The following is a 14,743-nucleotide window of genomic DNA, read 5'->3' as shown; positions in this document are numbered from 1 at the left end:
GGAATCACAAGAAAAAAATTAATTGCAACAGAAAGATTTCTGTCTGCCTACACATTGTGTTTGTTTAATGTAGATTTTTCTTCCCATAGTAGAGAAATGCCACATCCATATTTAAAATCAGAGGTATTGACAAAATCTACTGAGTGCATAAAGCTGTTTTGACAAAACATGAGTGCCTGCCATGCTGCAGCTACAAAAATGAAACAGCTCAACAATTTACCAAAACTCTGCCTACAGACAAGGTATTCTCTAGGCCTCAAGAAACCTGATGCTTTTCCTCATGAAGGAAGAAATCGTCATCATGCTGAACTCATTGAGAAACTGCTGCTGACTTCAGCACAGCCAACTGCTCGGAGACTGACAGGGCTTTCATTATGCTTTAAAATTAAGCTTATGCACATGCATTCACAAATAGGAACCTCAACAGCAGAAAGACTTAATGCAACAGTTATAAGGGAACTGAAAAATCCAGAAAGAAGATGAAAGAGTTCAAGATTAATCTCACAAAAAACCTAATCTGAATAGAAGATCAAACATTTAATTTTTTTTCCCTTAGCATGTCAAAATCTCACATTTCTTAGGCTGTCTGTCACAGAGTACTGTCAGAAATGGAGACAGAATCTGCTGTCTGAATTACAGTGTGGTTTCTCAAGGACTGAAGCAGTATTTATTTTGAAATTTCACATAAATTATTAATTACCTCCTTAAAAGTATAAGCAAGCCTTTGGCTTCATAGCATTTCTATACTCTTTCACAGTATAAAATGAAACAATTTTTGATATCTGTAATTACTTACCAAAATAAAGGAATTTTTTGTAAGTTTTGTTTGTAAATATTTTATTAAAAAACATCTTTTAATGCTGTTAGTCAATACATGTGTAATAATACTTTGATAAAGTATCATGTAGTAATATGTATTTTGGATTCAGGAATGTAATGGTTTTAACTAAATCATCAGAGCTCTGTTCTGCTCCAGTCTCTTCTAAGCTGTCATTTTTTACCAGAATTTATACAAACTCATTCTTTGTCAAGGTACATCATCCTTAAGGCCTTACAAACGTTTTAGTAATTGAACCAAAACAAAGAGAGAGCTCAGCTTTCTTTCTGAAGACCACGTTGCTTTTGAGCTTAAAAAGGTGCCTGCAGCTTTCAAGCAGTTAGTGGCAAATCAGCAAGAAAGAAATCAGAGGAGAAGAAGGGGCACTTAAAAATCAAAACAGTAAAGTGCACAGCTATACCATCCAAAATTGTATTAATCTGATCCAAAGAACTTGCTGGACTCTGGATATTTAATACAATTTGGCTTGCATGAAACATACAATCACGATTAGACAGAAAGGATTTTTTCTTCCTGAAGTCATCTACAGGATCTATGGAATTCAATTTTTAAGGGTAACATAGTGCAGCTCTTTGGATATTGATTGGTTTCCTAAGTCCACAAGGAGATGAAGAAGCGGGGAAGGTGTGGAGGGATGCAAGGTGTCCTCTTGCCGTCTCTGTTTTATTTAGATGCCCGTACTCTCCAGTTCCCCATCCTCCAGCCCTAATGCAGCATGTGACCTAGAAATCATAAAGAGTTTCTCTTTATTTGTATACTGTCTTTGAGTTTCCTGGGATTGCTCCCCTGTTTGTTCTTTGCTGGTAGCCTTGAGGGGGTCCATCTGCTCAACTGGTGCCTCCTCACAGTCCTGAATTTTACTGGCTGTGGTATTGGCAACTGACTCTAAGGAGGTGCCTGCCTCCTCCAAGTGGCTGTAGCCCTTATTGCTGCTGGAAGGCTCGGATTGGGAGCTCTGGGAGTCCGTCCTGGTGATGGCAGGAGGAGCTGAAGGGGGTGATCCCCCCAGATCTAGAGGTCTAGAGTCACTAGGAGATGCCTTTACCAAGAGGCTGGATTCTAAGACCCTCCTGACAGCTGGTGACCGAGGTGGCTCAGGGGAAAGGGGATGCCTGGTGTCAGGCAAGCAGCTGGTGCTCTGCCGCCTGAGAACCACTTTTTGCCTCGTTGTCCCACAGCTTCCCTTGATGTGGCCGCTGCTGAGGTCACTTAGGCTCAGTTCAAACTCCCCCCGTGGGATCTCCTGGGCTCCCCGTTCACCAGGTGGCCTCTGCCAGCCTCCACCTCCACTGCTTGGCCCCAGGGGCAGGAGGGTGAAGGTGCTCAGTGAAGAGCCGACGATGGAGCTGGCGGTGCTGCACCTCTCGCAGCTCCCCCGTGGGCTGCAGGGTGGGCTGGTGACAGGGTGGCCAGCAAGGGCAGCACGCTCCTGGCAGATGCTGTACACAGCCTCAGCCAGGCTGGGTGGCTGTGGTGGGGCGCAGAAAGAGGAGCGCTGCGGTGAGGACACCAGATCCGGTGGGGAAAGGGAGACACCCAGTCCTGGTGGCCAGGAGCTCTTGGCCAGCATGGCTGCAGCACCCAGGCCTTCCCCACCAGGCTTTAGCTCCAGGCCCCGGGATTGCACGTAGTTGACAAAGCCATTGAGAGGGGCTGAGGCCGGAGTGCCTCCATCCTTGGCCCGCAGGCTGTGGGCATCAATGACGGTGGAGTAGAGGTCACGCAGGTTGATGATCTTCGTCTTCTTGTCACGGTTTTCATGCAGCACCGCATTGGCGCAGATGAAGAGGAAGATGCCGATACCCATGATCAGAGGGCCCAGCACCTTCAGCTTGTCTGAATGCAAGTAGCTCGAGAAAAGACGGAAAAGGAAACCAGCTGAGGCCTGGGGGGATGAGGAAGCAGGGGCGGAGCCACCGGTGGTAGCAGTGGTGGAGGCATTGGCTCCAGGGGGCGATGCCAGGTGGATCCTTGCTTGCACCCTTTCCTGGCTCTGGGAGCGGTTCGTGTGGGTGCCACCCTGTGGTGCTGGGTGCCGGCCCTTGCCAAAGCTGCTTTCTCTGTACACCTGGCTGGGCTTTGGCCAGTAGCCCACCACAGCCAAGGCGATGCCCACCAGCAGTACCAGGATGCCACAGAGGGCAATGAACCCTGAGAGGGAGCACAGCTTGAGCTTGCCTTTCACCACCACCACGTCATTCTTGCGCTTCTTTTTGGCCTTGCGTTTGCGTTTGGGGAGTTGGCTCTGGGGTTTCAAGGGGTCCTGTTTCCTGGCCGAGATCCTCAGGAGGCCTCCAGTGGCAATCATGGCTGGCTACCAGCACACTGCCCCCCACGGCCACTCCAGCTCCTGCAGTGAAGGGGAGAAGAGAAGAAGATGAGAACCAAGGACAGACCTGCAGCACAAGAGATGTCTCTGCTTTCTCTTCCTCGTTCAAAGTCCTGGTAATTAAAACCCTGAACAAGTGGGATGGAAGGTGACACCAACACAGCAGATCTCCCTTGCCCAAACAGCTCTTTTGTGTGAGCAAGAAACAGGCAGACCAACAGCATCAAAGCAGTCACATGTCCCACTACGCTGTTGCCAAACAGCTAATTAATTACTTTATACTCCAGGTAAATGACAGACCTAGTAGTATCCACTAGAGTAAACAAACAAAAAAAAAAGATCTTGCTCATTTCAGAAGGAGTTTGCAAAGCACCAGAGCTCAGAGAATACCAAATCCCACTCCTTGGTATGTTCTGGGGTTAGAGTGCACAGTGACTGGTTAGTGATGTCATGAAGGACTTGAGGGGATGAGAGAAATAAAAGGAGGGAGCCAGTATATTTGATCTGTAGATACCATTTGTTTCATTACACTACTTACAAATTACTGGAGGGAGGGTTAAATGTATTACTTGTCTTGCTTAAATGAGTGGGAAAGGAATTGCTGTGAAATGCACAAAGGAAACATTTAAACACTGCAGAGCGGTGCCTTGTGAAAGTTTTTTCCTAGCCATTTGCACTTGATCTGCAATATTAGAAATTCATCTCTTCCCTGTGGTCCAGAGGCATCCCTAGTTTGGGAACATGTGTGATGTTCCAGGTAACTGTTATGTAACACTGACAACTACAACCCCCTCCCCCCTGCCCTCAGAAAGGGGAGATGGCTGGCAGGTAAGAGATGGCAGGTCAAATCCTATTAAAGGAGAAGTGAAACCCCATGAGTCACCCGGGGAAACCCTAACGAGTGCTTGCAGGGAAATTGGCAGAGAACTAAACACTGAGCATTTGTGGCTTTTGTCTTGCTGGACCATCAGAAGTCATCTCTCTGTTCCCGTGATCTGAGCTAAACAACACAGTGTGTAGGAGCATTTCTGCACTGTGCAATTCTTTTTGGAACCTATTTCTTCATGCTACTGAGAAGCAGGATCCCCTCCCCCTTTCCTCTTTCTTAGCATCCTATTATTTTTTCTTTGACGGGGCAAAAGATGACATCACTGAATATAATACGACTCACAAAGTTCAATTAATTGCACTGAAAGGCGATTAAGTAAGAATCTAAAAAAAAACCTGCTTGTTCCTCTTTGACTGTTCAGCCTTTAAATCTCATCTCTTTTCCGTTCTAATGCCAGAATTGCCACATATGCAGTAATATTGTGTCCCATTTACTCTGTTTGTATTTTTCCCAGGAAAAAAAAAGATGGGTGTTGTCAGCAAGGACGTTGTTAAATTACTCTCCGAGGTACAGCACGCTCAAAACAAAGGACAGAGATTTCTCTCTCCTATCCCTGAACTATTTATTAAAAATAGAAAAAAAAAAAATAAAAAAAAAGCGCATTTTGTTGATGCAAAAGTGCAATTATGGGGGCATGCTTCGCTGTAATTGCCGATTCTTTGATCTCATTTTCTGCTGCCCCACTAGCCAGCTGCCCATCTCCTCTCCACGGCGATAACAGATGGTCATCAGCTCCGAGGAACGCTCCCCGTCCGGCATCGCCCGGCACTTAGTTTCGGCGATGGCGAGAGCAGCGCTCGGCAGGCGAAGGAGGGCACGGCCGGGCCGCCAGCCATCGCCAGCGGCCGCAGTGCCACGAAACCCTCCGGCCGGGAGCCGCGGGGCTGGAGCCACCTCCCTCCCTCCCGCACGGACGGACTGCGACCCCCCATCCAGCCCCGGCAGCCGGTCCCGCAAGCACCACGACCCAGCCCGGCAGAGCCCAAACACCTCTGTAACACTCCTAACAGGACCCGGCTTAACTCCTTCCCCGGGCTCGCACTCGGGACTCGCCGGGCTCGGGCTGCCGGGACGCCCGGCACCGACTGCTGGGGCGCCGCTGGCTCCGGCCGGTCCGGCACAGCGCCGAGCCCCGGACGGACGGACGGACGGACGGACGGACGGAGCCGCCGCTCAAGCCGGGGGTGCCGCGGTCACTTACCGAGGAGGGCCGGGGAGAAGTCCGGGCGGGAAGCGGGCGAGCCGCCGTGGGGAAGAAACTTTCCAGCCCGAGCGAGCATCCCCGCCCCGCCGCCGCTCACGGCCCCGGGCGGACGGGCGGCGGGGCTGGGCCGAGCGCCGGGCGCCCCCTCGGCCCCGCCGCGGCCGGCCGCCTCCTCAGGCAGCTCCGCGGGAGCGCTGCCCCCTCGCCACGCCGCATCCTCCCCTCGGCGGGGCCGCCCCCCGCAGCAGCGCGCCCGCCCTCCCGGCGGAGCCACCGCCGCCGCCTGTACCGGTGCCGCCGCTGCGGGCGGAGCGCGGCTCCGCGGTGCCGGCCGGACCCGGCGCCGTTGCCAAGCGACGGGAGCCGTGACACAGGGAAATTGCGGCAGGGCGGCCCCCGCCCCCGCCACCTGCGCACCTGCGCCCGCCCGCCGCCGCCTCGCCCCGCACCCCGGCGGCCCCGCCCGCGCAGGCACCGCCCCGATCGCCGCGACAACCCCCGCGCTCCTTTCCGCCGCTACCGTCCGGGCAGCATCATCTTCAGCCACCTCACCTTTGGGTTTTCCTCCCCGCACCCAAGTTTGCCGGAACCCTTAGGGAGAAAGTCAAGAGGCAGAAAAGAAGGAAGCAAGAGGTTGAAGAAGAAAGTGGCAGCTGAGATCCATCAATGGTGTCACCCAGAATCTCTCAGTTTCAGCAGAGAATGGGAAACAATGTTCTCTTTTGAGCTACTTTCTGAAAAGTGATTAAATTGAAGCTATCACCTTAGTGAGACAATCTAATGTGTCCCCTTACACTGCTGCGCTTATTCTTGGGAGAAGATTGCTGCTGATTGCTTTAGTCAAGTCTTATTAGATGTTCACCATGATCTAGAAAAGCAAATCTCAGGCAGGTTTTCCAGTAAATACAGAAGAATCATCCTGTGGCTTGGGGTCACTCCTGAATGTACATAGGAGAGTTTGCTAGGGTGGATAGACTGTAATCTTGGGGTTTTGTGCAGTAGCCTTTTCTCTCGAAGCTGAAGTTTTACCTAGCCTGAGCGAAGCCAGCTTTCTGCAACCTCTACATGACCTCTTGGGTGGAAGACTGTGGGTAAAACAGCCTGGCAAAAAGCAAAGGGCAATAATGAAAATATTTGTCAAATGATGTTTTTAAAAATAAGAGTTCCAACACAGACTGGGAAAATCATCACAGAGGTTATGCATATTCAATTAATTTGTATGTATTCCAGCCTCAACAATTCTGCAATTCTATGTTCACCCAGACCATGCTATTTTGCATCTTTCACTCCAACCATCAGTGCCTGGTTTGAGACCAAACAAATCCTAAAGCTGCACATATGCATTTTAATGTCATTTGCAGTTTGTCTCAGCAAAATCATTTGGGACACATTTTTTTAGTACATATATAACTTTTGGTTATGCAACAGGCTTGAAATTTAAGATTTATTATTTAAGAACTTCTTTTGAATTTGTGCTTTGAACCAAAGTCTTTTGACATGCTGTAATTTGCTTTGTGTTCAGCCCAGGCTATCAGAGGAAACCAAACATATCACATCTGTTTCCACTGGAGACCTGTATAACATCAATAATGCAGCATCACCAGACTCTCCCTGAAAGATTCCTGTGTAAGAGAGAGAGAGAGGAAGAACAAGACTGATTTTTTAAAGGGCAAAGAACTCTTTTCCCTATCTGAGTCATATTTTCTATTTCTGTCAAACTAAACTATTTAGCTATCTTCTTTATACAACAGCCCTTTTTTTGCCATATTTTCATTGCTAAAGTTTTGAGTGATTGGGCTATCATCACATTCACAGTTTTCAAATAACTCTTAGCAAAATGTGTTGTAGGTGAGGCCAAATCCTGGAAAACAAGAAATATGTTCTTGGATGAAAAGCTCCTGAAGGTGTTGTTCTGTGGCAGCTATCAATGTAATCTTAATTTGCTCTATGTGTTAAGAACCAGTTGTATGATGGCAGGCTGAATCCCCCATGGTAAACTACTTTGCCATGTTATGTGTCCCTAACTATGCTACAGATTCTTCTTGTTGAAAAAAAGGCTTTGGGGGTTTTAATGAAGCATTTATTTTATTTTTACTTGATATGGATTTTTATGTTCCCAGAAGTGGAATGGTTGCAAAAGGCAGCTTCCCTAATGGTCTGGTTTACTGGTTGCCTGAGTGAATTTGTAACTCTGTTTGCATTTGACTGCTGAGTACTTCTGGCAGGCTCTGCTCCTGCCTTACTTGTATAACTTTCTATGTGATGTTGTGCACTTATCATTAAACTGTGGTGAATGTAAAGAATTATTAGGAATTGCAAAGAGTGTATTTGAGCTGGGTTTTTTCTCCTTTCTCCCTTCTCCCTTCTCATTTCTCATTTTCCTTTCCTCCATTCTCCTTCTCTTTCCCATATCCTTTTCTATTTTCCTCTCCCTCTCCCTCTCCCTCTCCTCTCTCCAAAATTTAAATTAAACATTTAAAATTTTAAAGCATGCACTTGGTTTGGTAGCTTGCTTGTGCATAAGATAATACCCTTTATCTGGTCTTTATCAGGGCATGCTTTGGTACATCAGTACTGCCATTAGTTTTAGTATATCCACTTGAATATGTTCCATCTCAGGCTGGCTGGGCACCCGGGAGATGTGTAGCCAAGTTAATATATCTCAGCCCTCAGCAGGCTCAAGGTCCAAAAGCTATTCAGAAGACAACCTAACGTACTTGGTGTACTTCTCTGAAATACTGTAACATCTCTGGGCTGCAGACACAGACCTGCAGTTCCCAGTGTAGAGATCCAACCAAACAAAATCAGAGAGAAGGCCCTTACTTGTTATAAGTGCAATCTGAACACCAGACAGGAAGTATATATATGGAAAGGGTTCTTAGCACAGTATTAAAAGTGTAAGAGAGACATTTTGCACAGCTTTCAGGTTTTCCCCAGTAACTTTCCTTTCTAATTTCTCAGGTACAATGTAAAAGAAGTAGAGAATGGTCATTGCTATCTTAACTTATACCCTGCTAGCAGAACGAGTTCCAGTCAAAACAGTAGCTCTAGCCTGAAAGTCCATTTTTAAGCTACAAATATAATAGCTCATTTAGCTATTTTTAATTAGCTAATTTATTCCATTAATAAAAACAAGAGCTGATATGCATTTTATACATATGCTTCACAGTATATTATGCTAAATGCCAAGGTTTCCTGAGTCTTTATTGATGGAATTCATAGCTTCATCTTATTTAATAGCTGGGAAAGTTGTATCAAAAAAGCATCACTCCAAGTCAGGCCAGTGGTCTCAGAGGGATGAGTGGTTTGGGGTTTTTCCTAACCTTAGCCTCATATACTTTGTTTGTTTGCTTGTTTCCCATGGCAATAGAAATTCTGATATGATTAATGGTGGAGACTCTGGTATAATTAATGATGATTTGATAACAAATGTAGAGGAAAAGAGCAGCATTGAGAATGAACCATGAAAAATCATCCTCACTGAGAAAATATATGTTTTAATTCCTTCCAAACCTACATCAAACACAGTGAATTTGCACTGTGTATTAGATTCATCCAGCTTATTTAGCATGTGGTATAATCAGAGGCAACTTTGCTTTTCATTGTGTAGCAAGTCTGGGTCTAGATAATCTGCTGAGAGTGAATGGCAATTTGCATGTCTGCTCTTCTTTCAGAATTAATTACAGCAGACATACACATTGCTGGGAACGTTTGCTTGGGTAAAGTAATACACAGCCATGAAATCTGCTGATTGAAAGGTAAAGGGAATGAATATTTTCAGGTAAACAAACCTTTTCACAAAAAAAGAAAAAAACAATGAAAGGAACTACTAGTTTATCTTACTCCAGCTCTTACTGTCATTCCCCATTAAAAGATTTTTTTGTTTTAAGGCATTAATTACACTAACCACTTTATAAATATATGTATTTTTAATTGACGTCTGGTGAAGGGCTTGAAACTAGAGTAGACAGAATGTGAATGGCTCCCGGGCCACTTGTGACATATTGCAGGAAGCCTGTGATGGTCACACCCGGAGGTTATGAACTGCTGAGGGCCAGATGTCACTCACTTTCTTTTAGATGTTCTGTGCTTGGCTTCTCAGCTGGTTCAAAAAGCAGCAGGAGCTATTCAGCCATGTTATTTGCCTTCACTTTTGATTTGTTGATACAAGACAACTGCAAGTAACTGCAAAAAAATTGTTTTGTGTGTGTTATTTGTGGACAAAACCACATAAAAGCTAATCAGGAAAATTTCCCAAACTATTTGCCTGGAAGGGAAGATCAGTGCAGCATTTCCCCCAAGTAATTGAAATTACTTCTTTTTTAAATTTATTTTTTCAGGTCATTCTCCTTCTGCTTCTTTTGCTGCTGTATGATATAAGCTCTTTCAGATGGAGACCATCCCAAAGTTGATCGACCCTAGCTGCAATGAGATGTGTGCACAATTGTTTCATACTTAGAATCTACTTAATTTTTGAACATTTTTTGTTGTTTAATTACAAATCCACAGCAAATTATGTGAGTGTGTATTTTGTAAGGCAAGTTCATAAAAAAGCTTATTTCATCTTCTAGCCTTCAAAGCAGTATTTGGAGTCACTAGACTATGAGAAATAATGCTAAATTTATTTTGTTATATACATTAAAAGTACCCTACATGCATGCAAAAATGTTTGTAGGAAGGGAACATTAGAATGAACCAATAACCTCTGGCTCCTTCTGTCTATTTTTCATCTAGGACAGTAGGTGTTAGAAAGATTTTTAGCCTTGGTAATTTAAAATTGTATATGCAAAAATAAATTTGATACAGCTCAAAGAAGAAGTGATCAGTGGGAAAAGGTGAGCAGTTTGACTGGGTGTGAGGATAGGGCATCCATGAAGTAGAGTTCATCCATCCAGGACATGAGCTGGGTTAGTCAACCACAAGGAGCCACCATCACCCACACCCCGACTATTTTACACGATATTCTACAATTTCAATTGTATCAATGTTTTCCCCTGTTTCTTGGGGACGCACCTGCTGCTTCCCAGCATTTCCTGAGGCTGCAGGGGAACAGGGCTGCCTTTTCATTATACAAAATACACAGTGCCAGTGTCAGTTGGGAAAATTCCTGACTGGTCTGGTGAGACACTGGAACAAAGCAAGCAATCATAATCACATTTAGAATTAATATTAAAATGACTTGCAGTAATCTGTATGAAAGCACAGTCTATCAGTCAGGAGAATGAAACACTGGTTGCATCATTTCTTTTTTAAGCAGAGGTTTTCTCAGACCAGCTCTCCCCACATACTTAAATATTTGTGCAGTTTGGTAGGTGTTTTGTCCTACATTATTAAAGGATTAACTTAGCATTTAATAAATTGAAACTATCACAGTGTCTTTTTTGTATGCTGTCAAGAGAGATTAACCCAAATTTTTGACCTGCTTTTTTTGTCTTGTCGTTTCCCTTTCTCCATGACCTACAAGCAGTTTTTTAGTCTACACTAGACTTGTCATCACTGTGGAGAGACAATAAGTTAACATAGAGTGCTCATCCAATAGAAATAGTTGTTAGGGTCTATTTTTAGAGTCAGTTTGCCCCAATGAATTGTGAATGCCCTTTAAGATTCATTGCTATCAGTACCAGAGTACACAAGATCTACTCAAAACTCAAGCTCAAATTCAAGGTTTAATGGCACATGGGAACATGAAGGACCACAAAAACATATTTAGGACTCTGTTGTAGGAATCCTTGTGTTGCCAGAAGAAAAGTCACCTTGTTTCTTCCAGGTTTACTGCAGCTTCTCTATAAAAAAGTGTCTTTGGTGTTAAGTCAATAGCACATCTTAGAGCACTTCTTAAATGTGAAAGGTAGTGCTACTAATCAGGACAGGTGTGAACAGACTGGGGGTTTCCAGTGTGTGATAGGAGTTAAACCCTTCCCAGGCTTAGGGCAGCACAAAACTGAACTGTAGAGTTCTTTGATCTCCTTCATGCTCTGGACCCAGAATCATGGGTCAGCATGCTGATACATTTTCTCTTCAGTCACACTTAGGTTGTGTTTTTAATTACTATAATTTTCAAAAATAGAAAAGAATATTTTCATAAATAACAGTAAGCTTTTCCCTAAAGTTGTAGAATGGTGATTTAACAGTGATCAGTTGGTGTTAAGTCCTAAAAGTAGACAGGAAAAAAAGCTCCTATTCAGAACTAGAACTTGAATTCTGTAATTATACAACATTTAGGGACTCAGATTGTAAGCCATTGCTTGTTAAACATAATTCATAGCATTTTACATGGATGACTTGATTATTATTCTTTTGATATACGTGACACAGATCATACCTCTGCTTTTATTATGAATGTTAATCTTGCAACATTCAGTTATGTTAGTCAAATGACCAGCATGACACTAATTGTTCTCAAAGAGGTTTGTAACTTTAAAGGTTTCAAATTTTATCATTCAAATAAAGTAAAATTTAGTAATGCTTTTCTGCTTTTATACAAACAAGCTGAATTTACAGAATGTAGTAGATCTACAGGAAACATTGTGGTTTTGCCCAAACCAGGGAATATTCACAGCAGAAAGCCTATAGAACTTTTAATTTCTTTAATCTAAGAAACATTACCATGAAAGAGTGAAAAAAAAAAAAATTAAAAAGAACTAGCAACATCATGTATGCTTGGTGTAACTTTTGCTTCCATTAGGACACAACTCCCTGAATTTAAAGGGAGAAGACAAGGGTACTTTCAATTGTGCAGGCTAAAATAATGTTGCTGGAGCTGGTCTTTTCAATGCTCCCACTGGGGTAGATTATGACCTAGTTAATCTATATATCTGAAGAAAAGACAATTTACTTGCCATAAAATTTCGGCAGAGATACTGAAAGGAGAATCTGGCCTGTAAGTACTGGGGGATTATGTATGTGAGTAAAGCAACAAGACTTCGTTCTTGTCAAACACTAATTGTATTGTTCAGGTAGCATGGTAGGAGGATCATCAGGAGCCTCTATAGGCTTGAGTGTTCCTGAAATACACAGGTATTCCACGCAGAAACAAAATGTAAGCCTCATTTTGTAATGCAGAACATAGCTGATTTTCATTCTTTTCTGAATATCTAGTTATTTTTAGAGAATTATTTGGTTGAATTCTATTTATATATATTAATAGTGCAGATTAGGTAATATTGCCCTAAAGCACTCAAAAATACAGAACCTGAAATAACATTTAGTTTTCCTGAAATTTATTTGTGATTACATCTGGCTACGGAACAGAAGGGTGGGAAGGGCCTTTTCACATTCTTCTCTTTGCTGGTCTGAATATTTTGTGTGTGAAATGAAGCTTGTCATGCATGTGGGTTAAAAAGCCTCAATACCGCCATTTATTATGCAGTCTTTTTGGTGAATGCTTTATTACTCATGCGTAGCCAGGGGATGAGGATCACAGATTTATTAAGAACTGTTCATTTAGCTTTTAACTAACTGATCAGCGTGAAGAAAATATTACACAGATATTTTGAAGTAACACCTGCAGGTATAAATGAGTACATGGCAAAACAATTAACAGTCTCTATCAGAGCTTCTCATGATGTCTCAACCACAGTCACAGCACTTACATTACTTTTGCTTTCCCTAGGTGTCCTTACCACAAAAGTCTGTGTCAGTTCCTGTCTGAAATATAACATATTCCATCTCAAATGTGTAAAATTTATCTCACCTAACTTCGGAAGGCTATGACATGCCTACATCACTTCCAGAGTAATGACAGATCTGGTCTTCTGTTGGAGTGGCAGTTTGAGGGGAGTGGATTTCTGCAATTACTTGTTTCTTCCTAGTGATGATTGAACAACTTAAAGTTTAGGTTTTGATGTTGCAGATTTTCACATTTCTGACTTTTCCCTCTGCTTATCTGTACTTTTTTACATGACTTCCTCTGGAGACTTTTTGCATAATGTCATAAGAGTTCAGCAAAGCACTAGATCTCAGGGTCATGTTCAAGAGATTTCTATTCTGCATCTCATAATGCTTTCAACACCCCAATATCTAGTTCTTTACACCACTCAGTGACTTCATGCATTTCTATTTTACTTATGGATCCTTGAGGGAATTCTGCATCTGTCTTTCAGCTTCGCTTTTCTCTCTCTATTCAAAAATTTAATTTAGTTCTGATTAGAAATTTGACTGATGGGTGTGCTGAAGTGTAGACAAAAATTTTTGAGGGAGAAGAACAGATAAGATAAACACTTCAGGAGAATAGCAGGTAGTTTCATTTCACTGGGAAACAATTTGAGAACAGCAAGTAACTCCTGAATGGATCACATTGTAAGAAGTGACTTAAATAACAAGAAATAGTTGCAGAACATTTGGGTATCGAAAGACATGTCCTTGAAGTTGTATGATGAACCTTTTAGCAGAGATCCCAGAATGAGAGGTTCTTTGCTTACAGGGAAAACTGTTTTGGCTGTCCTCTGAAACTCTGCTATCCGTATTTACTGTTGCTCAGTAGGCACTATGCCTGAGGTTGGGAAAGCCATGGAGGAGATTGTAGATAAGCATATGTGTAAGATCAAGCATATTCTTACTCCAAATGGTGTGATCCTGAAAGCTTTTGATGGAGAAATTTGAAGCAGGGATTATTCTGAATTGAGTTAGAAGGAGTACCAAATGATAGGTGTGGCCTATGGACACTCACTCTATTTCTGGCATCCCTTCCATTATTCTGGTTACTTATCCACTCAGAGTCCTCCTTCCACCATTAGCCACATGCTGCTGAGTTGTCAGAGTTAGTTTGCTAACTGTAAAACAGTGAAAAGAAGGTGCATAAGGTACATTTTAGGAGTAGATGTGCAGACAGTATTATTCTTTCTTCATAGGCACAAGCAACATATACATGCAGAGATTATGAAATATTTACAGTATACTGGCTAACTGAGGAGTAAAATAAAAACCAAAATATCCTGAAAGATCAGGCATGACCAGCTGAAGAGCATATTATAGCATTTACCAAGCACGAGACAAGTCACATTCTCCTCATCTGAAAGAGAACATAACACAGGGAACATGACATCTAGGTGATTAAATTTCAAGTAATGGATTTAAACCCAAAGACTGGTGAAGGGGAGCTTAAATCTTTAGTGTTTTACCTTTAAATATTGGTATTTACATGACTCTGTGCCGAGCTTTTCTCAACATGAAGGTAGATGATATCAACTTTAGTAAACACACCTTGAAAAAGAACTAATCTATTATTTTTCTTAAAGGAGAACACATTTCTTGTGACTTCACTGTGACAGGATCTATATCTGAGCACCACTACCTGGCTTCCTGAGACAGGCTGGTACCCAAGGCTCTGATGACTGCATCTTCCCTGGAGGTATCCCATAGCACAGAGGGCAATGTTAGCCTGCAGCAAATACAATTATTTTGTCCCAGTATGCCAAGAAAACACGCTGTTCCTCATTCTGAATACAGAGATAAAATCTTGATTCCTTTTCTGATCCTTCTCTG

The 14,743-nt window shown here is 43.1% G+C and overlaps 1 protein-coding gene across 1 annotated transcript; it reads right to left on the bottom strand.

Annotated features, from left to right (window-relative positions):
- Positions 1 to 847: 847 nt before the first annotated feature.
- Positions 848 to 5,404, bottom strand: TMEM200C (transmembrane protein 200C). Its single transcript, XM_058832488.1, has 2 exons — positions 5,258 to 5,404; positions 848 to 3,188 (listed from the first exon to the last, which is right to left on the bottom strand). Exon 2 carries the CDS (start codon positions 3,144 to 3,146, stop codon positions 1,506 to 1,508), a length of 1,641 nt encoding a protein of 546 aa, XP_058688471.1. The 5' UTR covers positions 3,147 to 3,188; positions 5,258 to 5,404; the 3' UTR covers positions 848 to 1,505.
- Between the last annotated feature and the right edge of the window lie 9,339 nt (positions 5,405 to 14,743).

The sequence above is a fragment of the Poecile atricapillus genome, chromosome 2 (genome assembly GCF_030490865.1).
Source record: "Poecile atricapillus isolate bPoeAtr1 chromosome 2, bPoeAtr1.hap1, whole genome shotgun sequence".
NCBI lineage: Eukaryota > Metazoa > Chordata > Aves > Passeriformes > Paridae > Poecile > Poecile atricapillus.
This window is presented reverse-complemented; position numbering and strand designations above follow the sequence as displayed.

What these genes read in the sequence shown, in the direction of transcription:
- TMEM200C (XM_058832488.1), bottom strand. Translation starts at nt 3,146, where the DNA reads ATGATTGCCACTGGAGGCCTCCTGAGGATCTCGGCCAGGAAACAGGAC.